At 40.8% G+C, this 27967-nt stretch overlaps 2 protein-coding genes across 5 annotated transcripts in view; both read left to right on the top strand.

Annotated features, from left to right (window-relative positions):
- The first annotated feature begins 15253 nt into the window (after positions 1–15253).
- MPZL2 (myelin protein zero like 2) lies at positions 15254–26266 on the top strand. Of its 2 annotated transcripts, none has more exons than XM_055273350.2 (6): positions 15254–15514; positions 16513–16679; positions 16962–17172; positions 19398–19545; positions 22332–22407; positions 24414–26266. In XM_055273350.2, the coding sequence occupies exons 1-5, from the start codon at positions 15457–15459 to the stop codon at positions 22393–22395; spliced, it is 648 nt and encodes a 215-aa protein (XP_055129325.1). In that variant the 5' UTR covers positions 15254–15456; the 3' UTR covers positions 22396–22407; positions 24414–26266. The 2 variants fall into 2 exon arrangements, with proteins under 2 accessions (XP_055129325.1, XP_063492622.1); XM_063636552.1 differs by having other exon boundaries at positions 24489–25225.
- Positions 26218–27967, top strand: part of MPZL3 (myelin protein zero like 3) — a 26612-nt gene continuing 24862 nt past the window's right edge. For all 3 annotated transcript variants that reach the window (XR_010120109.1, XM_055273343.2, XM_055273342.2), the window contains exon 1: positions 26218–27460. Coding sequence is in view for 2 of the 3 variants with exons in the window: in XM_055273343.2 (XP_055129318.1) it covers positions 27388–27460 (73 nt within the window). In the remaining variant the exon portion in view is untranslated. The remainder of the gene's footprint in view (positions 27461–27967) is intronic.

Genomic DNA, 27967 nt, shown 5'->3' with positions numbered 1-27967 from the left:
TTGATCATTAGCTTAGTAATTAAAACTTATAAAGAGTGAATAAAAGTAGGAGACACATTCTGACAATTAATATTTAATTAGTGTTTATTATTTAATCGAAATTATCAACTAGCTTTAATTTAATCATATTCAAATAGAATCTATTATAATACAGATTACGTTTGCTCCTTTCCTTTCATGGTTGCGCCTAGACTGAAAACAGAGGAAGGTGGGAAGCCCTTGTTCAGTGTAGATATCCCAGTCTTAGAGATGATCTTCACTTAGATGCAGAGATAAGCCAAGTTAAACCTGGGACTGAGTTTTAGGTTGTCATTTCACTTCCTTAGTAAACTTCTTTAGGTTCCAACAGTGGGAGCTCCATAATGCTTAGCATCACTGAGGTGTGGGGCACACAGATGCTTCAGTAAGAATGCATTCAGTCATCCAGCAAATGCGTATTGAGCATCTACTATGTGCCTAACAGTTAGGTGTTGGGGATACAGAGACATGATCCCTGCCCTGGAGGGATTCAGTCTACAGTAGAGGCAGACGTGTAAACAAATAATGACCATACAGTGCAGCAAAGGCTATAATAAAGGTGTCCCAAGGTGCTAAGGGAACTATTAACTCCAGGTCCAGGGGACAGGGAACGCTTCATGGAATGTGAACTTAATTTTGAAAGGCAAATAAGAGTTGATCAGCTGGATAAAGTAGACAGAATATATGAACAAATATATATGTGGAGGTAAGAACAAGCATGTGATTAGTTTGGCATAGTGATGAATAAGGCTTAAGGAGCCTGGAAAGTGGGGAAAGAGGGGCTGGTTAGTTGACAGGGGCAGATCATGAAAGGCCTTAATCTGTGAATTAAGAAGAGCCAGTTAAGGTATACATCCAGCTTAATAAGATAAGAGACCTTAAAGTAAATGGAAAATTATACCTTTATTATAGTTCTGCACAAAACAGTTTTTAAAGAGGTTTTTTTTTTGAGACAGAGTCTTGCTCTGTTGCCCAGGCTGGAGTGCAGTGGCGTGATCTCGGCTCACTGCAAACTCCATCTCCTGGATTCAAGCGATTCTCCTGTCTCAGCCTCCTGAGTAGCTGGGACTACAGGCATGCACCACCATGCCCAGCTAATTTTAGTATTTTTAGTAGAGACGGGGTTTCACCATGTTGGCCAGGATGGCCTCGATCTCTTGATCTAATGATCTGCCCACCTCGGCCTCTCAAAGTGCTGGGATTACAGGCATGAGCCACCGATCCTGGCCTAAAGAGCTTTTAAAGAGAATTTTGTCTTTTAAAGGATCCTCAGGGACCATTTATGCATTTCACAAGTCATCATATTTATGATTTTATAATTGTGCCTGGTTTGGTCATTCACTTTCTTACTTTCTTTGGATTTATCTACATGACTTTTAAATGTGTCCAAAAATCAAACCCATTCTCAAAAGCATGAAGATTTGCCATCATTAAAAATCTCAAGGTTGGGCACAGTGGCTCATGTCTGTAATTCCAACACTTCAGGAGGCTGTGGTGGGTGGATCACTTGAGGTCAAGAGTTCGAGACTAGCCTGGCCAACATGGTGAAACCCTGTCTCTACTAAAAATACAAATAAAATACAAAATTAGCCGGGCATGGTGGCACGTGCCTGTAGTCCCAGCTACTAGGGAGGCTGAAGTGGGAGAATCGCTTGAGCCCAGGAGGCAGAGGTTGCGGTGAGCCGAGATTGTGCCACTGCACTCCAGCCTGCACAACAGAGCGAGACCCTGTTTTGTTTTTTGTGTTTTGTTTTTTTAATCGAAAAAGTTATGATTCAAACTCTTAGGACAATTCTAAAAATGTTCTAGAAATATCTGGAATAATGTCAGCATCGTTAGAATAAAAGCTTGTCTCCAAGGTGACAACTTTAAATGACAATTTTTCTTTGGCTTTAAAAGCTTCTTTTCCTCTTGGTTATTGCTAATGTAGCTCAGCAGATACTGACACTCAAGAGAGCATATAACTTTGGAACAAACTGCAAGAAAAGAGCGATGTCGCTGGGACTTTTCGCTGAGTCTGCCCCTTTCCAAAGCTAAGGGTGGACCCCCTCACTGAGCTAGGCAGGAAAGCCTTTCCTCTTTAGCTCTGACTCACCTGAGAAGACTCACATCCTGTCTGCCTGGACAAGCAGCTGGCTGCCCTTTCTACCCAGAAAGGCTTCTTAACTCTGACAAGTCCAACCTGCTTGTTCTCTTGAAGCTTCAGGCCTCAATGGGAAATGGAGGGAAAGGTAGAAAGGCTGAAATGCCTTAGCTAACTCAGCACTTTTGCTGCTTTTCAGCATTTGGCAGATCTATGATGATGCCTCCTGCCATACAATTTGCAACCCCTGCACTGTTCTATAACCTGTCCAGTGAGTCCTTTGATCACAGCCTTGGATGTTGTGGCAATGTCAAATTACTTGTAATAACTTTAAATACTTACTCTCAGGTTTTGTATTTATCTCCTTAAGGACCAGCGACAGTTTCCAGGTAGTCTGCAGGCCACACTTTGAGAAGCATTGTCCCAATTTTTTTCAGTGAACAGAAAGTTCTGGAAAGATGAATAGGTAAGGTATAAAAAACCTAGTCCCATGTTAGCATATTGAAAGCCCTGAGGAGTACTGTAGCTAAAACCAAACCAAAACAAAATTGTTTCATTAGTTTAATCTAGCATTTTCCTTTGCATACAGAATCTTTTCTGTTGTTCAGTACCTACTAATATCTTGAGGAGTAGTGTCTGTCCAGACGCCAATCTAGGAGATGTTAGCGTAATAGGTCTCCACGGCTTCTTGCAATTCTGAGTTTTAAACAGGCAAACTCTTCCCATTGCTTGAGTTATTGATTCTGTACTTCTCCCTGCTTACAACATTATCTCAAACAAAATATGTCTGCTGCCTCCCTTTTCTCCCCTGAGATGGCTGTTGTGAAAAGAGCAAAGAACAAGAGGTGGAGTTACAGTAAGTCAAGGACCCTGGACAGAAAGTTGCTGAGGCTGAGGCCAGGGAAAACAAGAATTACTGGTGGGGATTACAAGTCAGGTCTTGCCATGAGCTTCTAAGCTTCCACTTGCTGTTTTTCAAGTAGGCTACTTGCAAGATCAGCTTTCCTCCAAAAAGCTTATGTCTGTTTTCAAACGTAAGCTCACTGTCTCAGTGGTGTTGATGGATCAAAATGTTTAATGGTGTTGGAAAAGGTGGAGCCTTTTTCCACTCTGCCTGGCACAGTGTACCTCTTGCGGAGAATCCACCTAACCTTCAGATTTTCCTCTACCCCTCTTCCTGTTCTGATTCAGTGAGTGCTCCATGCAACCACTTTTGCATACCTAAGCTTAAATCCTTATATGTGTAAGGATTTCATTAATAATGAAAAAGGTAAAACCTCTTTAGCATTACTGACAAGTCTCTGTTGCCTTTCTCTTTCACACTGATTTAAAATTCCCATCACTTCTTAGAATTTCCCTGACATCATCAGACTTCAATGAAAAATCCTTGGACCAAACTGGAGACAAAAGACTCTCACCTTTGACAGCTCCTTTCCTGCTGCTCTGCCTCTTCTGTCTTAAGCTTGTTTTGTGGAGGAAGGATCATGGAGTTTGGAATTAAAGCCCAGTTGTACTACTTCCCAGCTATGTAAGCTTGGGTAAGTTGCTAAATGTCCTAGTGTCATTTTCCTCATCTGCGAAATGAGATTAATAAAGTACTTTCTAAGGTTGTTGTGGGATGTAAAGATATTAAAAGAAAATTATTGCCTGGGTGCAGTGGCTCTCGCCTATAATCCCAGCACTGGGGAAGGCCAAGATGGGAGGATTGCTTGAGCCCAGGAGTTCAAGGCTAGCCTGGGCAGCATGGCAAGATCCCATTTCTACAAAGAATACAAGTGTGGACATGGTGGCGCGTGCCTGTGGTCCCAGCTACTTGGGTTGCTGAGGCAGGAGGATCGCTTGAGCCTACGAAGTGGAGACTGCAGGGAGCTGTGATTGAGCCACTGCACTCCAGCCTGGGTGACAGAGTGAGACTCCGTCTCAAAAATAAAAAAAAAAGAAAGAAAATTATTTAACAAATGGTAGTTATAGCGATTCCCACAAGCTGGCCTCTGACTTGAAGCTCTTGTGTGAGCCATGCCATTTCGCCCTAACCCAGCCCCTGTGTTCTTTTGTCAACTGGTCTTGGCTAAAGGATGCCAGGTATGGTTAGCCTTTTCAGGGACAGCTTCCCTCATGCTTCCAGGCAGAGCTTGTTCTTCCTGTGCTATCATTTGAACCTGGCATTTCCTTTATTATTGACGTCACCCTGTATTGTGACTAATTTTTTTTTTCTTTAACCTGAGAACTCCTTGAGGGCTAAGATCTTATCATTTTCACCTTTGAATTCCTGAGGATGGTGCCTGACATTTGGTAGTTGCTCAAAACTATTTTTTTTTTAAAGTAGTAGGAGGCAAATGGAACAAAATGAGATTTTGCACAATCCTAACCTCATTGTAGGCAAAAATTCCAAGTATTTTCCCTTCGACTTTTTCTTTCAGGAGAGATGCTGAGAAAAGGATACCTACTGTTTATTTCATTTGGTTTTGCTTCAAAAGTCTTCCAGAATGGTGGAGGTGCAGTTCTGGGGAGGGAGGGAAGGCACTACTGGTCAAAGAGTGGTTGGTACATACAACTGAGAGTTGACTGTTGACGTGTTTGGTAGATTCTAATGAGGAAGGGAGACTGATGTTGAAGAAGGAGTTGAAGTTGCTTCTGGAGTTGACCTGTGAGTTAGGCAGGTCTTGCTGTGAGTCTGACTATATCACTAGCTGGGTGACCTTGGTTATACTACTTGATCTCTTAGGTCTCAGCCTTAGGCCAATTTCCCTCTCTTATTCCTGCCAAAAAACCGTTGGTTCACCTCTGTCTTCAAGACTTCTGCCTCTCCATCTCCTCTACTCTAGGACAGTGACTTTCCTTCTTATTACACAAGGAAAGTAGAGACCACTAGATGATAACTCCCTTACAGGGGAGAAAAAACACACACACACGCCCAGATCAAAAACTCCTTCAACTTTCTGTCCCAACCCTTTTACCTTCAAAGTTAACTGTACCTGTGCTCCATCTGGGGGCTCCCCTTTATCTAGATTGACCATATAAATTTTCTTCCAAACTGTAACACCACAGTGTAAAAGACGTACAGTTAATCATTACAGTGGAATAAGAGGTATGAGCCAGGGTTGATTTAAGCAGCCAGAACATTCTTTACCTCTTCTTAACAATGGAAGAGGTACACTTCCTCCTGTCTTTGGCCTCAGTCCTAAAAGCACTTTAACATGCTAAAGTCTTTCCCTTAAAACCAACAAATAAATCAAGATCTGAAAACTTCTTTCTATTCCTATTTCTTTCCAGCTGCCTCTGTCTCTGTCCCCTTTATAAGCTCTGTCCTTTGAAGAGTAAACTACATCCTAGTCTACCATGATTCCTCAGTCTACTGCAAAATGGGTTCTGCTTCATAACTTTTCTGATGAAACTGCTTCCACCAAAATCACCAACTGGGGAATCTTGTAGACATTTTCAGTCCTTGTTTTATTTGACTTTAGCAGCATTTGATATTTTGTGTATTTGCTCTTTTTTTTTTTAGATGGAGTCTTGCTCTGTCACTAGGCTGGAGTGCAGTGGTATGATCTTGACTCACTGCAACCTCCGCATCCCGGGTTCAAGCAATTCTTCTGCCTCAGCCTCCCAAGTAGCTAGGACTGCAGGCATGTGCCACTACATCCAGCTAATTTTTGTATTTTTAGTAGAGACGGGGTTGCACCAGGTTGGCCAGGATGGTTTCAATCTCTTGACCTTGTGATCTGCCCGCCTCGTCTGTACGCCTGTACTCCTAGTGTAGCCACCACATCTGGCCCCAGTATTCGCTCATTACTTAAATACCTTTCTCCCTTGGCTTCTGTGACCACTCTCTCCTGGTAATTCTCCTCTCTCCCTTTCTTCTGGACACTCTTATTCAGTGACTTTAGACATCTCCTCTTCCCCTTGTCCCTTAGGTATTGTTCGACCTCTAGATTCTGTCCTTTCCCACTCTACTGTGGTCTCGGGCCACCTCATCTATTCCCATTCTCACAATTACCTTCTAGAAAGGCGAAAGACCTCAAACCGGCATCTCCAGTCCAGAACTCTCTGTAGAGCTCAGATCTGTGTTGGGTACTACTGTCAAAAGACAAAATTACCACAGATTTAGCTTAAATATTGAATTGGCTTTTATTTGCAATTCTAGAAGAGGGCAACACCTCATTCCATAAAACAGAATGAGTGTTCTGATGAGCTGAGCACAGGGGGTTGGCTTTATAGGTAAAAACGGGCTGAAGAAAGCAGATACGGGGAACAAAAAGTGGACGAACTGTTTTTTTGCTTGCTTTTGAGACAGGTTCTTGCTCTGATGGCCACACTGGAGTGCATTGGCGTGATTATAGCTGATTGCAGCCTCGAATTCCTGGCCTCAAGCAATCCTCCTGCTTCAGCCTCTGAAAGTGCTGGGATTACAGGCATGAGCCACTGCACCCAGCCTATGGGTGGTTTAGAAGTGACTTTCCTTCTCGGGCTAAAACAGAGGGACTTCTGGCTGGGTGCAGTGGTTCATGCCTGTAATCCCAGCACTTTGGGAGGCCAAGGCAGGTGGATTACCTGACGTTAGGAGTTCGAGACCAGCCTGGCTAACATGGTGAAACCCCGTCTCTACTAAAAATAAACAAATTAGCCATGCCTGCTGGCACACGCCTGTAATCCCAGCTGCTCAGGAGGCTGAGGCAGGAGAATCGCTTGAACCTGGGAAGTGGAGGTTGCAGTCAGCCGAGATCATACCACTGCATTCTAGCCTGGGCAACAAGAGTGAAACTCCATCTACACACACACACACACACACACACACACACACACAAAACAAAACACAGGCCAGGCGCAGTGGCTCATGCCTGTAATCCCAGCACTCTGGGAGGCCAAGGAGGGTGGATCACCTGAGGTCAGGAGTTCGAGACCAACCCGACCAACATGGAGAAACCCTGTCTCTACTAAAAATCCAAATTAGCCAGGCGTGGTGGTGTATGCCTGCAATCCCAGCTACTTGGGAGACTGAGACAGGAGAATCACTTGAACCCGGGAGGCGGAGGTTGCGGTGAGCCAAGATTATGCCATTGCACTCCAACCTGGGCAACAAGAGTGAGACTCCATCTCAAAAAACCAAAAAACAAAACAAACAAACAAACACACACAAAAAACACCAAAAAACGAAACAAAACAAAACAAAAAAACCAGGGGACTTCCTTATCATACCAGTTCAGGTACACTGGCCTCTTTTGATTGGTTACTGTGACTCTTCTGTTCGTTTGTTTTAAACTGGTCCATTTCAGAGTTCAGTTTGATAACATGTCACCTAGCATGAGTGGCTCTATTCTGGCTTGGTCTGGTCTGCTGGGACCTACTGCAGGAGGCTAGTCCAAAACAATGGGCTCCCATAAACTTTATTTAATAGTGCTGTACTAAATGTCTCTGCTTGGCTGTCCCATAGAAACATCAAATGCAACAAGTCTTCATCTTCTCTGTTTCAGAGAAAGGCAATCACCTTCCACCCAGTTACCTAGGCTCGAAATTTGAGAATTATCCTCCAATACTTAATATCCCTTCTGTCCACTTCTAATCACATACCAATCCCCTTCCTTTCCATCTCCTTGATAGCGCTCAAACTCTTAACTTCTCTCAATTCCCTCTGCCACCGTTTCAGCTCAGGTCAATTAATCTCTTGCCTGGGTTCCTGGAAGCCTCTTGCCTGGCCTTATTCTTCTCCAGTGCCTTCCTCCATACTGTAACTGAGAGATCTTTTAAATTCACAAATCTGATCAAATCACTTTCTACTTAAACAGTTTCAATGTTTCCTCATTGCCCTCAGGATAAAGCCCTAACTCCTTAACTCTTATCAAGGGCCTCTTGGGTCTGGCCCCTGATTAGATTTTCAGCCTCATCTCTGAGGGTCATTCACTTTTCTTTTTGCCCTTTTCTCTCCACTCACACTCAAGTTTTTTAATTGCCAAAAAGGCCATGTTTTCTCTTCTTTCTTGGGCTTTGTACCTACTTTTGCCCCTACCTGGGCTCACCTCTCAAATGCCACCTCCCATTGCCTATCTTGTATGTATCTTCAGAATTGAAGAATTATAATAGTAATTGCAATAATAGATAATGTTAATTGAGTGCCATTATGTGCTAAGTGATTTATTTGCACTATCTTATTCAATCCTCACAACTGCCCTATGAGGAAGGCCTCGGTATCCTCATTGAATGGTTGAAGAGACTGAGATCCAGATACCCACACAGTCGTCAGAGTGATCATTTTAAACGTGAGTTGGATAATTTTACTTTTCATTTCAAAAGCTTTCTTTTTCTTTTGTACTGTAGTAAAAATACATAACAAAAAATTTACCATTTTAACTACTTATAAGTGTACAGTTCAGTGGCATTAAGTTCGTTCACATTCTTGTGCAACCATCGTTACCGTCCATCTCCAGGGCTTTTACATCTCCCCAAATGGAAACTCTGTACCCATCAAACAATAACCCCCCATTTCCCTCTTCCCCCAGCCCCTGGCGACCACCATTCTACTTTCTGTCTCTATGGGTTTGACTATTCTTGATGCTCCCATATAAGTAGAATCACTCAGTGTCTGTCCTTTTGTGACTGGCTTATTTCAATGCCTTCAGAGTTCATCCGTGTTGAAATATGTGTCGAAATTTTATTCTTTGTAAGGCTGAAAATATTGCATTGTATGTATATGCCACATTTTGCTTATCCATTCTTACTTTGATGGACATTTGAGTTATTTCATCTTTTGGCTATTGTGATTAATGCTGCTTTGAACGTCGGTGTCCAACTACCTGTTTGAGTACTTACTTTTAATTCTTTTGGGTACATGCCAGAAGTGGAATTCTGGGTCATATGGTAATTCTATGTTTAATTTTTTAGGAACCGTAATACTATTTTTCACAGTAACTGCACTCTTTTATATTCCCACCAGCAATACACAAAGATTCCAATTTCTCCACATTCTTGCCAACACTTATTATTTTCTCTCTCTTTTTTTTGGTAATAGTTATCCTAGTGGATGTGATAATAGCATCCTAATGGATTGCGGTTTTGATTTATATTTTCCTAATGTCTAGTGATGTTCAGTATCTTCTCCTGTGCCTACTGGCCATTTTATATCTTTTTGAAGAAATGTCTATTCCAGTCCTTTGCCCATTTTTTAATGGGGTTGTTTGGTTGCTGTTGTTGTTATTGAGTTGCAGGAATTCTTTATGTATTCTGAATATTCTGAATATTAGTCCTTTAGCAGAAATGTGATTTGCAAATATGAAATATTTTCTCCCTTTCCAGAGATTGTCTTTCATAACCCTTTAATGGCTGCCCTGTACCCCTGGTGGTCTGGTCTGCCCTGTACCCCTCCCTCCTTAGCCCCTCGACATTGCCCCTTCACTCTGCTCCGGCCACACTGGTCTCCTTGTTTCTCTTCAAATACTCCACACATGTTCCTGCCTCAGGTCCTGTGCTGTTTCCTCTGCCTGGAATGTCCTTCCTCCTGATCCACATGGTTCACTACCTCACTTAATTCAGATGTTTCTTAAGTTTCATCTTATCAGAGAGGTCTTCCCTGACCTCTCCTTGTCCCTTTGTTCACTACTTTATTCCTTGTGTGCCCAGGAAAATGCCTGGTGTGCCACAGGTACCCAAAACGTGTTTCTTAAATGAATGAATGAATGAATGAATGAATAAATGATGTAGACCTTTGATTCACACCCGTGTTTCTCTGACCCTAGAGCCTGTAGCTGCTAGCCAGGTACATTGGATGGTTCCTATTTTGGGAAGCCTTCCCAAGGCCTCCAAGGCTGGCTGAAGGACCCTGGCTTCTGTGTTTCTCTGATTACAAATCATTTGTCACATTGCATTGTAATTGTCTACTTATTTGACTGTGTTTCCTAAGATATAGTTAGCAACTTGAGGGCACACACTAATTTCTTGTTTGGCATCTAGCACAATTTCTAGCAACAGGGCTCGATAGGTATTAGAACGAATCAATCTCTCTGAGTCTCAATTCCTCATCTATAAAATGGAGATATCTATGTATCATCTTGCAGTTATGGAGATCAGAACTAATATATGTAATATGCCTACCACAGTGCTGGGTACATGGTAGGCACTTGATAAATAGTAATTTAAAATTATTAATGGTAATTTTTATTTGTTAAAATCTACCAGTATTCTAAGGTATGTCTAAATTAGAATGATATAATGTAATGAATCTCCAACACTTTATTACTGAATTTGTGTTGTCATTTACTTAGTGCTGAAGAAACTTGGTGAATGTGGGAGCAAATTTCCCCTTAACATTTTATTATGAAAAATTTCTAACATGCAGAAAAGTTTAAAGAATTATACAGTAAATACCTGTGTATCCCACCTAGGTTCTTCAATTGACATTTTACTATACTTGATCACATATCTATCCATCCATCCGCCCATCCACCCACCCACCCATCCTTCCTTCCTTCCATCCATCCATTTATCTTATTTTTGATGCATTTTCAAATTAAATTGCAGACATCAGGATGCTTCCCCATAAATACTTCAGCATTAATGAGAGTTTAGAATTTGTTTACAATTCTTTTAAAAAAATTACTGAAGTAAAACTTACATTCAATTAAATGTACAAGTCTTAAGAGTATACCATTCAAAGGGTTTTGGCAAGCGCATAACTCAAACCGTTGTCAAGATGAAGAACATTAATATCACTCTAGAAAGTTCTCTCATGCCCCTCCAGTCAATCCCTGCCCCCATACCCCCAGGGGCAAACACTACTTTTATACTTTTTTCATGACAAGGTAGTTTTGCCTGTTCTAGAACTTCATTTAAATGGAATCAAAGAGTTTATACTGTTTTGTGTCTGGCTAATTTGTTCAACTTACTTTTGAGGTTCATCGTGGTGGTATGTATCAGTGATTTGTTCCTTTTAATTGCTGAGTAGGATTCACGATATGAATATTCTACAGAGAATCCATTTTTCTGTTGATGGACCCCTGGGCTGTTCCAGTTTTTGGCTATTATGAATAAAGCTTCCATGATTATTCTCCTACAAATATCTTTCTGTATATATAATTTCATTCATCTTGGAGTGGAATTGCCAGGGTGGCTGAGTGTTTAGCTTCATAAGAAACTGCCAGCCCTTTTCCCAAACATCTTAACTAAGTATAGCCACAAACAACTAAAATTTACTGAATGTTTTGTGTGGGTGCTGAGCATAGAGCTTTAGTTAATGTATTTCACTTGATTCTTACATCCAGACTATGGGGTAAATGTTACTGTTCCCATTTTACATGTGAGATAACTGAGGCACAGAGAGTTAAATAACTGCCCAAGGTCACACAGCTAGTAAGCAGCTGGGCTTGGATCTGGATCTAGGCAGGTTGGACTCTAGCTCCTATACCTCATGCCTCCTAGAATATAGTAGCAAAAAAAAAAAAAAAAAAAAAGCGGCTATTTCTTTTCTCAGGAAATTAATTAACTTCCTAAGAATAAAAAATTGGTCATGGTAACCAATTTTAACAAGAGATAACTGGAATAATAATAAGAGATGTGGTGTTCATCAATAAACACAATATAATGTAAATTCTCACCACCATTTAGATGTGGTGTGCATGGTTAACAGGGAGGTAGATAAATTCATTTATCAAGGTCCCTTTATCTTCCTGAGAGATTCCTTAAAGTTATCTTCAAAAATGCCCCATCTCTAGCCCTGCACAATCTATGTAGCTTCCCTTGAGAATAAGTGAAGCGTTAAACCACTTCAGAGTCTCTTCTTTGGGCTGGTTAATAAGGGCATGATGCCTGTCCTCTATAATTACCAGAGGAGCCTGAGGCTTATTGGAGAGGTGCGTATCAGCTGTAATGAGGTGGGGCAGGAGAGCGTTCCCTCCCACGATTTTTCTAAACTCATAGAGGCTCAGTTTCAGGCCCAGACCTGTTTTGGAATATCTCTAGGAAACTTCAGGCAAGAAGGAGGGCCACAGGGAACACAACTATTCTCTTGGGCTGAGAGCCCGCCTCTCATCTAGGACTCTTGACAGCCTAGCCTCCCTCTCTCATCTTTGAAAAGCTCTCTAAACCCGGAGAAGTTTTGACAAAGGATGCTAGAGATTGGAGTTGTTGGTTGGGGAAGGCTGGGGGTCCCTCAGTCTTTGGAAAACAGATGTTAGGTCTACCTTTTCATTCTGGCTCATAAGCCAGGAGCCCAAATGAAAGCCAGGAGAGTAAGTGGTGGTTGGTGTCCCAAGACTTTCCTTCTTGTTTTTAATGGTTCTGGGAAATACCAAAGTAATTCTACTTCTAGGGATGCTCTTCTCGGGTCACATATTAGCCATCCCCAATGGGTATATTTGTCAGGATCAAGTCCACACTCCTTAGGATGGTGGATGAGGGCACTGCCCAGGTGGACCTAGCCTCTCACCTGGCCTGCCACTCCTTCCTGTGCTCCAGGTTTGAGGAATTGCATGCTAGTCCCTGTGGGTACCTACCACACTCCCACCCATTTGTTCCAATGGGAAGGCCTTTGTTTATCCTCTTTCCAGAATTCCTATTCATCCTTTAAGGATTGAATTTAAAAATCAAGAATGTGGTAATTATTTGTTTACTTCACCTTCCTATCTTATATTATTTCCTCCCAGGTAGAAATATTCTATGTATGTGTGATTTTTTTCTAGTAAAAACATATGAACAGAAACTTTTGAGTAAACGAATGCTTTATCTGATCACCCTAAGAGCTAAATTATTTGTTTTCCTTGCTTCACAGAATGCTAATTTCATCTTAGGCGAAAAAAAGATTTTTGCCTAGGAGGTTGAGAAAGACAACTTTTACAAATATTGATACAGGCCCATTGTCCCTTCTGTCTCCTGAGCCCCCAGTGAGTCTCCTGCTGGCTAAGGTCTGGATACTCACTAGAAATCATTTTTTGGGAAATGTGTAGAGGGATGGGACAGATGAGATTCTTTCAAAAACTATTGGTACGTCACAATTTTAAATGACAATCAGGATCTTTCTCTGGAAAAGTTTAGAAAGAAAATGGTGTCTCTGAAAACTTTACTTTTCTTCTTTTCAATTTCCAGAACTCCTCTTCCTTTCCTTCCATTTGCCTGGACCCAAACATAACTTAGGCCTTATGTAGATGCCTTCAGTTTTGGTCTAAGTCCCGCTGACTGGCGTCCAGAAAACTGTGAGGGGCAAACATCCTTTTTATTTAGCATTTTCTCTTCTTAACCTTCTACCCTTGGCCTCTTCCTTGCCCAGCGAGGTGAAGTGGTTGACTGTGGAGCCACTCCTGCTAACTGGAAGGAATTGGGCGTTGCCAGGCACTAAGCCAGGAACTTGAACTCAGCTGAGAAGTGGCATCTGGATAGCTCCTGCCCCTCAGAGCAAGGCTGGCAGCCAGCTCATGGGCATTTGGCTACCTGGGGGAGAGATTTCTGCTCCTGACAACAGGCAGTTTGTTCAGTTCTTCCTGCCCTGATTCTTCTCCTGTTGCTTTTCACTGCATCCCTGAGCTCCTTGGTAACTCTACCTCTCACCAGTTTTCGCAATTTGCTGTAGACTTCAAAATCCTGGCTCTACCTCTCCTTCCTCTGTAGCTGTATTTCCCTGCAAAGTTGGAAGCCAACCAAGATCAAGTTTCCTTAACTCTTTTTCTTTCAGGGTCCTGGAGCTGAACTCTTCTGACCTACCTACCAGAAAGGCTGTATCTTATCCTTCCTCACCATCATCTAAAAGGTTCCCCCAGCAGACTGATTTTAGGTCCCTTTCTGAACTAGAATCTGACAAAGACGCCACACAGTTTTCAGAAGCTCTCACCATGCTAACAGATTTTCACTAGCACACAGCTGGTCTGCATTTGGGGCCGCCTCTGTTTTCTGAGTTCCAACACAATGGATTTTTGTGGTTGTCTACCTGTTTTTGCTCCATGCCCATGTCATCTTTCCCCTGTTGCTTTCTGTTTTCTGCACTTCTGCATTCTCCTCTCTTTTGGTAGAATTTTCTCTTTTCTTCCCTCTTTATGATGTTTTATTTTTTTCTACTTAGCCTGCCACCTTGTCTTTTTCCTGCCACCCTTTCTGCTCTGGATTCAGCTAGGAGATTTTATGAGTGACTGAAGAGCTTCTAGACTGCTAATCCAGGGATAAAGGCAATCTGTCTTTTTTCAGGGTTAGATTCCCAGCCCAGCCTACTTCTTAACTGCATGTGTAATCTTCATCCCCCTCCTACCGATATTTCTGTGCCGCTTCATTAATCTGTAACGATGACCCACCCTCTTTCCAGACAAGGAGGCATCTTTTCTCATTTAGATTCCTCAGCTATTTAAACTTCTCAGTCATTTAGCTATTCTAAAAATGACAGATGAAATCCGAGGCACAACAAAGTTATCATGAAAACCTTTTCCTTGAGCGCCCCATGTCTGATTGTTCATATTAGCTGTTATTTAGTGGAAAGAACACTAGATTTTTAAGAAAAGTTCTGGTTTTGCCACATGGTAGCTGTGCAACCTTGGGCAAATCATTTACCTTCCTCGGGTTCTTAGAGTCCTCACTGGCAGAATGGGAATGCTTCACAGGGGCGTTATGGAGATGAAACAATCAGCAGGAGAGCACTTTGTAGATTGCACTCAGATGGCAGGGTGAATGAGCAGGGATGGTGTCCTGATTTGTTTTTAAATTCTTCAAAGGTAAAGGATTGTTAAGCGTGGAGATTTGATTTGGTTTGTTTCTGCCAGGTCTCCTGGAAAGCTACAAACTAGAAGAAGTGCAGGAATCCTTGTGGTAACAAGGGTATCAGCTTTTTGTCCACAGAGGGTCCTGAGGAATTCCGACTCCCGTTTTGCAGTTGTATGGAATCCAGTCCCAGGTGAATGTGGCCCTGGGGTGGTGCTTTAAGAAGTGGAATCACTGCAGGACAGTTTCAACATTCACTTCCCAGGCAAGCCTAAAGCCTGTTTTAAAAGGGCGTGTGGGGGCCAAACCCATAACAGTCTGGGACATTTCAGAGTGGCACCACCTCCTCTGGCTGTTTCCGAGGCCATCTAGAGGCCAGAGCCCAGTCAGATTAACTGAAAGTAAAGAGAGGACTGCGGGAGTTTGGGACCTTTGTGCAGACGTGCTTGTGCTCGTTAGTGCAGAGGGCGGGAGAGAGGAAAGGAAGGAGGGCATTGGGAGCTGAGGCCCCACCTTTCATTTCAGAAAAGTGCACAGGCAGAGCGGGCTGAGTCACAGGCACAGGTGAGGAACTCAACTCAAACTCCTCTCTCTGGGAAAACGTGGTGCTTGCTCCTGCCGGAGTGGCCTTGGCAGGGTGTTGGAGCCCTCGGTCTGCCCGGTCTGGTCTCTGGGGCCAAGGCTGGGTTTCCCTCATGTATGGCAAGAGCCCTACTCGTGCGGTGCTTCTTCTCCTGGGCATACAGCTCACAGGTAAGAGCCGGCGGGCTTCTCTCAGCGTTTCCTCCTTCACTGCTCACTCTACGAAGTTAGCTAATTGTCTTAGAAGTTGCAAGACTTTTGTTTGGGAGACTGAGCCACAGATACAGTTTGTTTTACTTTGGGTTTTACTGAAACCAAAGTTGGTGGACTGTTTTTGGAGAACTGCTCTCGGACAAACAGGTTTAGGTGTGTTCAGCTGCCAGTGATTCAGGCACAGAGAGGGCTTTCTAATCTCAGGTTACATGCCATTTTTTTGTGTGTGGCTGTTCTCAACCTCCTACTGCTGGCAGGACTTGGCATTTGGATTTCTGGGTGTGGGTCTTGTCTGTGACTCTCAGCAACACCAGGAAAGTGGAGATTGTTAGAGAGAGACCTACTGTGATTTTGAAAGTGCCCCAACACACACATTCTAAATGTAAATATCAGGGTAAAAAAAATGCCACGTGGTATAAAGGTTCTAGGGGTGCAGGCAAACATAAACTGTCTGGAGTTGATTAATTCAGTTCCTGTAATAGACTAGTAACAGTACAAAATCCACATAAGGACCCGTCTGGAAAACTTACCTGCTAGGAGACCACTTTACATACAACACATAATGCTTAACCTTAATACATAATGTAATGTCTAACCAATGTTATGATTCATTTTAATTTTTTGTTTATGCTTTCAATTCTATTTGCGGATGTTAGTAGTTTGTTATAACAGTTTTGAAGTCAGTACCATGAGGCGAGGCTATCATGCTGTGGAGAAAGTAAGAGCACTACGAAGGCTTGCTGTGTGGTAGTTTAGTTGTCACATGGAATGGGAGGGTCCAGGCTGCATACAGGTAGGAGTATGTAGATTCTGGGTGAAGTCAGTTTGGGAGCTGGGGCATCTCAATTTCACTTTACTTTAAGTCCTACTCAGATATTTATTTTGGAAGTGTCAGCAGAAGTTCTCACAATACTACATCCCCTGTTACCCCTTCTTTTTCTTCTTTTTCATTGCAGCTCTTTGGCCTATAGCAGCTGTGGAAATTTATACCTCCCGGGTGCTGGAGGCTGTTAACGGGACAGATGCTCGGTTAAAATGCACTTTCTCCAGCTTTGCCCCTGTGGGTGATGCTCTAACAGTGACCTGGAATTTTCGTCCTCTAGATGGGGGACCTGAGCAGTTTGTAAGTAGATTATCGTCATTTTCCAGGGTACTCTTTTTTAGGGAAATAATAAGCCAGTCCATTTCTCCTTTCCCTTCCAGTATTTTTCTTAGCAGCAAGCACAAGGTTAAGCTTGGAAACAATTCTTGGGACAGAGACTGAGAGGCCGTTGAAGGGGAAAGCAAGCGACAGAGCCGCAGACAGGACAGTTGGGTTTGCTGGTGTTTCACTTCTGCTCCCACCATCTTGGCCTCCTTGCCTGGGTGCTAAGTAAGAAGACCTTTTGCCATTTCCCCTCTCTAGGTATTCTACTACCACATAGACCCCTTCCAACCCATGAGTGGGCGGTTTAAGGACCGGGTGTCTTGGGATGGGAACCCTGAGCGATATGATGCCTCCATCTTTCTCTGGAAACTGCAGTTCGACGACAATGGGACATACACCTGCCAGGTGAAGAACCCACCTGATGTTGATGGGGTGATAGGGGAGATCCGGCTCAGCGTCGTGCACTCTGGTAGGTTATGCAGGGAACACTGGTTTTGGAAAGGATGAGAGCTTGTAGAAAAGAAAGGGGCAATCTTTGTTAAGGCTGAGAGAGAGGGACAATCTTTTGTGATGGATAGAGAGAGGGACTAGCCCTTCAGAACTGGGAGCCTCAGAGGGAGACTGAAGAGTTCTGGGGTAAAAAGAGAAAGGCTTTGTTTGGCTGTGGAAAGAAACAGAAAGTAAAGCAAAGGAACTCAGAGAATCAGTTACAAAAATGGCATTGAGATTGTGAAAGGGAGAGGGAGCAATTCTTTGATAAAAGGCTTACAATAGGTCTGTTCACTCACTCATTTATTCGAGATACTTATTGAGTACCTACGCTAATGCTAGGCACCGTCAAAAGTGCATGACACACACTACCTCATTGAATCCCCACACCACTCTAGGAGGCAGGTACTAATGATGGTAGCTAACACTTACTGAGTACTTCCCAAATGTCAGGGGCTTTACATGACACATTTTATTTAATCTTTACATATCTCATCAATTTATTGTGCATTTAATGCCTCCCATCTTGCCAATGAGGAAACGAGGCTCACAGAGGTTAAGTCATTTGCCCCGAGTCATGTAGCTGATAAATGGAGTAACTTAGGACTCAAACCCAATCAACTTTGAATCTAAAACTGTGCTCTAAATTGGTGCATTGTATTGTCTGCATCCCTATAAAGGACAATCTGGAAAACCATGCCAAGCAACAAAGAGCAAAGTACACAAAACTTACGAGTTGTAGATCTGGGTTTGAGTCATTGCTACCATTTACCAGCTATCAGTAAGTCTTATTTTCCTCATCTGTAAAGTGAGAATAACACAGTGAGGATCATGGTGAGGATAAAATGAGACAATAAATGTGAATATGTCCCAACCTCTGAATTGTACTTAACAGCTGAGTGTTTATTTTGTACAGGCACAGCATGGAACAACTTACATGAATTATTTTATTTTTTGTTAAGAACTCAAGAGATGAATATCATTATTTCTGTTTATACATGAGGAAACTGAGGCTCAAAGAAGTTAATTACTTCAAATCACACAGCTAGGTATTTCAACCTAGTACTCTCTGATGTGTGCTCTTAACCAACACTACTCCAAATATATAAGCCTGTGCAGTGGTATGATTTCCTTTCGTTCATAGTACAGTTTAAAACCATTTCTCAATGCCCCACCAATAGAGGGCTGTGTGACCTTGCAGAAGTCATTTGAGTATTGAAAGAAATAATGTAATGGTTTTGGACCTCAGTTTCTTCATCTGCACAATGAACAGGTTAAACAAACAAAAAATCAGTGGTTCTTAAACATATGTGGGTAATTATTCTTTGAGAATCAAATGAAAGCCATGGCCCTGCTTCCCATGAAACAATGGAGACATACAAAATGAGACATGGATTCTGTGGGCTTGCAGACTACCTTCCATCTTCCTCCCCATCCTCCTTCATGGAGTCAAGGCTGGGAATCCTGGGCTAGACATTCTCTAATGTCCTTTCTGGCTCTGAGGGCTTATGGAAGTATAATCAGAAATAAAGCTAAAGGACAAGAGAACCAGGGTTCACAGACTCTAGTGTGGCTTAGGGGACCTTCCCTCTGGTTTCCCTTTTCCATCATTTATCCACTAGACTATAGCTTCTGATTTACTTTCCTATCCTCTCAGTGGCATGAGCTCCTTGAAGATGATGTCTTTTTTGGCTCTGCATTTCTATCACAGGGCCAGGAATGCAGTAGGCCCTTAATAAATCTGAATAAATGACTGACTGAATGAAAGTGGTGAGAAGTCAGGGAGAAACGGGTTGGGCACTACGTTTGATGAGGTTAGCAAAAACCTTACCCCATAGGTAGTTCAACCCATCCAGTGGTTTTCAAAGCTGCATCAGAATCACCTGGAGAACACGTTAAAACACAGATTGCTCAGCCCCACCTCTAGTGTTTCTCATTCAGTAGGTCTGGGTGGGGCCTAAGATTTCCATGTTCTCAAGTGATATTGTTGCTGTTACTTTGAAGACCACACTTTGAGAACCACTAAAGTATGTGTATGGTTTTCCTATTGCTAGTAGGATTTACAAGGTAATATAGTATTTTATGCATAAAGGTAGGAAAAAGGAAGATTCCATCTATTGATTAAATGCATCCCTATTATGTCATTAGATTTCATTGTAGTCCTCTTCTTTTTAGAATCCTAATTTAATCTTTTTCTCCTTACAGTACGCTTCTCTGAGATCCACTTCCTGGCTCTGGCCATTGGCTCTGCCTGTGCACTGATGATCATAATAGTAATTGTAGTGGTCCTCTTCCAGCATTACCGGAAAAAGCGATGGGCCGAAAGAGCTCATAAAGTGGTGGAGATAAAATCGTAAGGCTGGGCAGTTCTGGGAAAGTTCTAACACTCTAATGGCGACTCTTGGTATTTTGCAATGGGCTAAATAGTTGCTGGACAGATGTTTTTCCCTTTAAGTCAATCCTATATAAAAGAATTCACATTTGCAGGACAGATAAATTAGGTATGAACTAGTAACTTTACAAAGGCTTTCTTAATTTCACAAAATATTTCCTTATGGGATTTCTTTACTATGTGTGTGTGTGTGTGGAGGGGGGGGGGGTTGATTTTATAAAAATCTGCTATGTAAAGCTTTTCTAAAAAATCCCTTAAAGTGAAGCATACATTTGTAAAAACCACTGGGCTAGGCAGCCAGCAGGGCCACTATGAGTCAGGGCCTAGGAAAGTCTGTTGTGCTGATAGCAGGTGTTCATTAAATGTATTTTAAAATTGAGATAAAACTTACCCACCATAAAATTTACCCTTTTCATGTTCACAAAGTTGTGCAGCAATCATCGCTAATTGCAGAACCTTTTTAAGCTCCCTCCCCTAAAGAAACCCCATATCCACAGCTATGTCCCCTTTTATCCGCTCTCATCAGCCCCTGACAACTACTCATCTACTTTCTGTCTCTATGGATTTGCTTATTCTGGACATTTCATTTAAATAGAATCATACAAAATGTGGTCTTTTATGCCCAGCTTCTTTCATTTAGCATAATGCTTTCAAGGCTCATCCTTGTTGTAGTGTGTATTAGTATTTCTTTCCCTTTTATGACTGCATAATATTCCATTGTATGCATATACCACATATTGTTTGTCCATTCAATTGATGGGAATTTAGGTTTTTTCTACTTGTTGGCTATTGTGACTAATGCTGCTATAAACATTCATTTACAAGCTTTTGTGTAGATCATATGTTTTTAATTCTCCTAAAAGTGGATGTCAGGTCTTATGGTAACTCTGTTTAGTTTTTGGAGGAATTGCCAGACTGTCTCTAAACAGCTGGACTATTTTGCATTCCTGTCAGCAATATATGAGGGTTCTGATTTCTCCCCATCCTCCTCAACACTTTTTTTTTTTTTTTTTTTTTATCATAACCGTGTATTAGGCCATTCTTGCGTTGCTATATAAAAAAAATCCTAAGACTGGGTAATTTATAAAGAGGAGATTTAATTGGCTCACGGTTCTATGGATGTACAAGCATAGCGCCGATGTTGGTTGGCTCCTGAGGAGTCCTCAGGGAGCTTTTACTGATGGCAGAAGGCACAATGGGAGCAGACATTTTGCATGGAGAGAGCAGGAGAAAGTGAGAGAGTTGGGGGGGGGGTGTGCTACATAGTTTTATATGACCGGATTTTGTGAGAACTCACTCACTATTGAAGACAGCACCAAGCCATGAAAGATCTGCTCCCATGACCCAAACACCCTCCACCAGGCTCCACCTCTAGCAACGGAGATTACAATTCAACATGAGATTTGCGCAGGGACAAATATCCAAACTATATCAAGCCATCTAGTGGATGTGAAGTGGTATCTCACTGGGGTTTTGATTTGCATTTTCCTAATGACTTGATGTTGAGCATCTTCCCATGTTCTTATTGTCCATTTGTATATCTTATTTGGAGATGCATACATTCAGAGTTTGCCCATTTTAATATGGGGTACATTATTTCACTTATTCTTGTTGAGCTGTAAGAGTTATTTAAGGGATACTAGTTCCTTATCAGACATACAACTTGCAATTATTTTTTTCCCATTCTGTGGGTTGTATTTTCATGTTCTTCATAGTGTCCTTTGAAGAACAAAAGTTAAATTTTGATAAAGTCCAGTTTATCTATTTTTTCTCTTTTGCTGATAGTGCTTTTGTGTCTCATCTAAAAAACCACTGCCTAATCCCCACGATCATGAAGATTTATGGCTATGTTTTCTTCTAAGAGTTTTACAGTCTTAATTTTTACATTTAGATCTTTGATTTATTTTGAGTTTGTTTTTGTATATGGCTGAGGCAGAAGTCCAAATTCACTCTTTTGCATGTGGATATCTAGTTGTTCCAGCACCATTTACCTCATTTCCTTAATAAATATTTACTGAAATAAACAGATCTTTTTTTTTTTTTTTGAGACATACTTTCGCTCTGGTTGCCCAGGCTGGAGTGCAATGGCATGATCTCAGCTCACTGCAACCTCCGCCTCCTGGGTTCAAGCGATTCTCTTGCCTCAGCCTCCCAAGTACCTGGGATTACAGGCATGCACCACCATGCCCAGCTAATTTTGTATTTTTAGTAGAGATGGGGTTTCACAATGTTGGTAAGGCTGGTCTTGAACTCCTGATCTCAAGTGATCTACCTGCCTTGGCCTTCCAAAGTGTTGGGATTACAGGCGTTAGCCACTGAGCCCGGCCAAACAGAACTGATTTTAAGAAGCCTAAGCAAACCCAACTCTGAGGTTCTAGTTTGAATAGAATCAATAAAGAAGACTTAGGTCAACACAAAATTATTTATTTATTTTTTGAATAACAAATATAAATTAGAGGTGGGATACTAATGGCAAAATAAGGCGTCTGCTTTAAAACTCTGGAGTTCCTGAATCAGAACCCAAACTGTACTCCCTTACATTCTGAAAAGTCTCTAAGTTCAGAGGTGTGAATATTATTAATTACATGGCACCAGTTTAGCCTGTGTAAACTTCAATCTACTCCCAAGTGCATGTAATTCTTCCAAAAATATGGGGGAAAAATACCTTACCTGAAGCTTCTGTGGGATTTACCTACTTGCTTCTTGTCTTGTTCACCTGACATTTGGTTTCTGCTTCTTTGTTACAGAAAAGAAGAGGAAAGGCTCAACCAAGAGAAAAAGGTCTCTGTTTATTTAGAAGACACAGACTAACAATTTCAGATGGTAAGGTTCACAAATAGGTTGATTTCTTTCTTCAGCTTTCTGACATGTCCAGCCCATCTCTAATGAGGACTCTCAGATCACTTTATGGCTGTTAGGTGTTTCCCATATGAAATTAGAGGAGCTGGGTGAGGGAGACAAAAGTCTTCTATTAGTCTTATGGATAGCTCCTCCTTCGAGTGTATTTTGTGCAAAAGATTAAGAAGCTGGACTCTACTGCCATTAAAGCTGAGAGAATCCTAAGGTTATTTGTGGCTTCGGAGTTATATTTATTACTACTACTAATAATAAATATTCAACAAGTAAATAAATCTTTTTTAAATCAAAAGATTAGTATCTGCTTATTCTGTTTTTTTTTTTTAAATTGTAAGCCAATTATGGTATTAAGAGAGTGACTCAATAGACATATCTGGCAGTTTTTACAGGAGAGCTTTTGTACTATTTGGAATTGATTTCAACTCCTCTCATTTAGTTATTGGCACTAATAACTACGTGAAATGAATCCAGTTTTAGTAGTGTATAATTTTATTTTTCCAGTTTTCAGGTTCATCAGGCTTAAAAAGTAGGATAATTTATTTTTCTTGTCTTTGTTTTTGAGACAGGGTCTCAATCTGTTGCCCAGGCTAGAGTGTAGTGGTGCGATCTTGGGTCACTGCAACCTCCCCCTCCCAGGCTCAAGTGATCCTCCTACCTCAGCCTCCCAAGTAGCTGGGACCACAGGTGTGCGCCACTACACCCAGCTAATTTTTGTACTTTTTGTAGAGACAGGGTTTCGCCATGTTGCCTAGGCTAGTCTCACCTGAGCTCAAGTGACCCACCTGCCTCAGCCTCCCAAAGTGTTGGGATTACAGGCATGAGCCACTGTGCCGGGCCAATTTATTTTTCATATGCTCAGAATTTCTCCCATTCTCTGAAATAGGTCCACACATTTAATTTCTAGATGTTATAAATCCAGACATGCAAACTTAAATTTTATGCTCATAAGAAAGTTCTTGATATTAATGACTTTATCCTGTAAAACTCTGGCTCTGTTACACGGGAGGAAATTTTTTATAGACCATTATTAGTTGCAAAGAGGGTCACATTTTTATAGGCTAAAGTGAAAAGACCTCAAGGATTTACAAAAGAGAATATGGAGAAAAATGATTGTATTGTAAAACCAGAAAACCAAAATTAACTCCAAAATCAGGGAGTTTTTACCAACCAATGGCTATTGTCTTTTTAAAGTTAAGGGGATTATCTAACAAGTTGGGGTCATGGAAAATAAATATGGGAGATGTTTTAGATCAAAAGAAACTTAAGAGATGAACACAATCAAAGTGCAATGTGTGATCCCCAACTGGATGAATAATAGTGTGAACAAGCTAGTTGTAAAAAAAACCTTGGAGGGGCAATTGGGAAAGTCTTGAATATGAAAATGTTAAATATATGGATAATATTAGGGAATTATTGTTAGTTTGTATTAGGTATAGTGATGGTATTGTAGTTATAAAGAAAATGTACCTATTTTGAAAAATGCTTACTGGAGTATTTAGGGGTAAATGTCAGCAATTTATTTTAAAAGCATAGGAAAAAAGCAAATAAAACAAAAAAGGCTTCAGAATTAGGTGATGGAGGAGATGAGGGGAGAAAAGAAAAGAATGAATTAATGAATTTAAGGGATGGGTAAATTCCACATACTCTCTTCTCTACTTTTCTGTATGTCTGATTTTGTTTGTAATGAGAGTGAGAAGTGGGGAGAATATGGAATGTATGTGTGTGAGCAAGTTGTGGGTCATCCAAGTGTGCATGAAAGGTACTTAGAGGCTATGATTTAAGGATACTAACTCTGAAAATTATGTAATAAGGATTAGGAAACTTCTTTTAAAAATTAAATTGGGGGAGAATATGAATACTTTCCCTCAGAATATTTTCCTTCTAATAACATATATGTAATTCATAATGCCAAGTATTCCCATTGTACTCTTCTCACATATATTATCCATTTAAACTTTTGTTTTGTGTTTTAGGAAGCTGATGATTTCCAAGAACAAGAACCCTAGTATTTCTTGAAGTTAATGGAAACTTTTCTTTGGCTTTTCCAGTTGTGACCCGTTTTCCAACCAGTTCTGCAGCATATACCTAGACAAGCAACATCCCTCTGGAGCCAGCACAGTGCTCCTCCATATCACCAGTCATACACAGCCTCATTATTAAGGTCTTATTTAATTTCAGAGTGTAAATTTTTTCAAGTGCTCATTAGGTTTTATAAACAAGAAGCTACATTTTTGCCCTTAAGACACTACTTATAGTGTTATGACTTGTATACACATATATTGGTGTCAAAGGGGATAAAAGCCAATTTGTCTGTTATATTTCCTTTCACTTATTTCTTTTAGCAGCATTTCTACTACTAAAGTTAATGTGTTTACTCTCTTTCCTTCCCATATTCTCAATTAAAAGGTGAGCTAAGCCTCCTCGGTGTTTCTGATTAACAGTAAATCCTAAATTCAAACTGTTAAATGACATTTTTATTTTTATGTCTCTCCTTAACTATGAGACATATCTTGTTTTATTGAATTTCTTTCAATATTCCAGGTGATAGATTTTTGTTTTGTTAATTAATCCAAGATTTACAATAGCACAATGCTAAATCACACAGTAACTACAAAAGGTTACACAGATATGAAAAGATTGGCAGATACCGTTGCAGGATGAATCACTTGTCACTTTTCTTCTGTGCTGGGAAAAATAATCAACAATGTGGGTCTTTCATGAGCAGTGATGGACTGTTTAGCTTACTATGTTTCCCCCTCAATTCAATGATCTATAACAACAGAGCAAAGTCTATTCTCATTTGCAGACTGGAATCATTAAGCAATTTAATAAAAAGATTGTGAAACAGCATATTACAAGTTTGAAAATTCAGGACTGGTGAAAAAAATCAACTCTAAATGATGATAATTTTGTACGGTTTTATCTAAAACTCTGAGAACTAGAAAACATTATTAACTTTTTTCTTGTTTTTTTTTTTTTTTTCTTTTAAATTCTAATTCACTTGTTTATTTTGTGGGAGGAAGACTTTGGTATGGAGCAAAGAAATACCAAAACTACTTTAAATGGAATAAAACCAACTTTATTCTTTTTTCCCCCTGTACTGGTAGATAAAGCAAACTTTATAAGTGGGCGATTGAAAGAAAAGTGCCTTTTAAGTGTTTAGTTTCCCAGTGTCTTTCCAAGCTTAAGATACAGAAGCATTTGTTCAAAGGATAGAAAACATCTAAAAGTTTAGGCTCAGGATCAATCTTTACAGATTGATATTTTCACTTTTTAATCAACTGGACTGCAGATGTTATTTCTTTTAACAAACTGGAATTTTCAAACAGATTATCTGTATTTAAATGTATAGACCTTGATATTTTTCCAATACTATTTTTTTTAAATTGTATGATTTACATATGAACCTCAATTCTGAAATTCATTACATATCTGTCTCATTCTGCCTTTTATACTGTCTAAAAAAGCAAAGTTCTAAAGTGCAATTTTAAAACTGTAAATTACATCTGAAGGCTATATATCCTTTAATCACATTTTACATTTTTTCTTCACAATTCTAACCTTTGAAAATATTATAACTGGATATTTCTTCAAACAGATGTCCTGGATGATGGTCCATAAGAACAATGAAGAAGTAGTTAAAAATGTATGGAGAGTTTTTCCAGCAAAATTTGTAGCTTACGTCTTGGCTAAATAGTCAAGGGGTAATATGGGCCTGTTGTTTGGTGTCTCCTTCCTAAAGAGCACTTTTGTATTGTAATTTATTTTTTATTATGCCTTAAACACTATGTAAATAAACCTTTAGTAATAAAGAATTATCAATCATATAATTTGTGTATATACATATCTAGAAGTTCTACACTGCAGGGAAAACAGATGGATATATATTTGATCTTTACCGAAAAGTTTTCTTAGTGGAGACAACCTGCAAGTCAGTAATGGATACAGTTTCTACTGGGTAAACAGAAGTATACGGATTTCCACAGAATTTTCACATTGTTTTGGATAGCTGGGAATCGGGCATAACAACACTACTTAGTTTGAGGGCTCTTTCAAAGAAAAGTATCAAAGATTCTATATAGTACTTTGCATTACACTTTTAATAGGGAAAACTACTGGCTTTCAAGTCTAGTAAAGGAATGGAAATTGAAAAATGGAAACTTATTAATTCTTCCCCAAAGCGAAAGCATACTTTTATTCTCCTCCTGCTTTCATTGACATGTGGCAATTTCCAGGGAAGAGGCTTACTGATTATTAAAGCAGCGTACTTATTGTACCATCTCTTTTTCAGAAGTATGTGATGCTATCTCACTTCAAGTACTGTGATAACATAACTTTTTTACTTTTCCAACCAAAGACACACAAATCCCAGTTCCCCTTTTCCTCTAATACAGGCTGTAATGATTTGATCATCATCGCCACCGCCAAAAGTAATTTAATAAACACTCAATTTTGGATGCTGTAATACCTACACTAAAAAGGACACCAACCGATGAGACTTGTGGCACCTATCACTACAAGCACCTAATATATATTTATCTATACTGTATGATCTCCCAGGTGTTTCTGAACTCTAAATTTACGGGAGTGTATTCTGAGAACCTTCAACTAAATCTCGAGACGTAAAAACGATGTCTGACATGCAGTCAGAGCGTCAAAATTATTTAGTTCTGTAGAATTCCATAAAAACAAAATTGTAATTATTCCAAGTCTGTAGCCTACTTCATTTTCAAGCAAAAGAGAGCAACTAGCTCCCGCCTGAAAGTTAATAAATCTCTGCTCAGTGAAACCAGGTGTGGTTCTGGAAAGAAGCCAGGTTCCTATGGTAACTTCGGATGGCCATTTAAATTGTCTCTCGGCCTCCTGCCCTGACGTCACTTCCGGTGTTACCTGTGTCGTTATTGGGAGCTGTAAACAAGGTGTGCAAGCATCTGGAGAGCTGCCGGGATGCAGCAGAGAGGAGCAGCTGGAAGCCGTGGCTGCGCTCTCTTCCCTCTGCTGGGCGTCCTGTTCTTCCAGGGTGAGTGCTCCGTCTGGCTACGCTCCACATCCGGCCGGGGGGGTTAGGGAAGATGGTCGCTTTTCCGGTTCCGGGTGGGGAGGGTCTCCAGAAAGGCCCCGTATATCTCTGGGAAGGAAGGAGAGAGGGAGCGGGACGTCGGGACGATGTCATCACCACCTCGTTGAGGATAGTTGGTATTTTGTCAGTCCTTTCCTGAGCGTTGGGAGATTTTCCACCTTGCGTGACCTGTCATTGTGGTTTGGTGATGGCATACTTGATGGAACCACAAAGAGCTCTGGCTTTGGGGGCACCCGGTGTTATTTTGTGATGTGATTAACAGTGGTTGACTGCTGTGGTTTGGGCGCTGTATACCCTGATTAGAAAAAAGACAGTTCTAGCATTCAGTAGTTTGTCCCAGTAGTTTTGGGAAACAAAATCATGACAGTTGGTAATTTTATTTTTTGTAGGTGATTATTGTCTATAAAATGAAATATTTGTTAGTCACAGAAGGGATGTGATGTGATT

The sequence above is a fragment of the Symphalangus syndactylus genome, chromosome 3 (assembly GCF_028878055.3).
Source record: "Symphalangus syndactylus isolate Jambi chromosome 3, NHGRI_mSymSyn1-v2.1_pri, whole genome shotgun sequence".
Lineage (NCBI taxonomy): Eukaryota > Metazoa > Chordata > Mammalia > Primates > Hylobatidae > Symphalangus > Symphalangus syndactylus.
Note: the sequence above shows the minus strand (reverse complement) of the source record. Positions and strands in the feature narration are given on the sequence as shown.

What these genes read in the sequence shown, in the direction of transcription:
- MPZL2 (XM_055273350.2), top strand. Translation starts at nt 15,457, where the DNA reads ATGTATGGCAAGAGCCCTACTCGTGCGGTGCTTCTTCTCCTGGGCATA. An exon ending in ATGGGGGACCTGAGCAGTTT is followed by an intron (nt 16,680 to 16,961) that starts GTAAGTAGATTA and finishes TCCCCTCTCTAG; the next exon opens with GTATTCTACTACCACATAGA. An exon ending in AAAGTGGTGGAGATAAAATC is followed by an intron (nt 19,546 to 22,331) that starts GTAAGGCTGGGC and finishes TCTTTGTTACAG; the next exon opens with AAAAGAAGAGGAAAGGCTCA.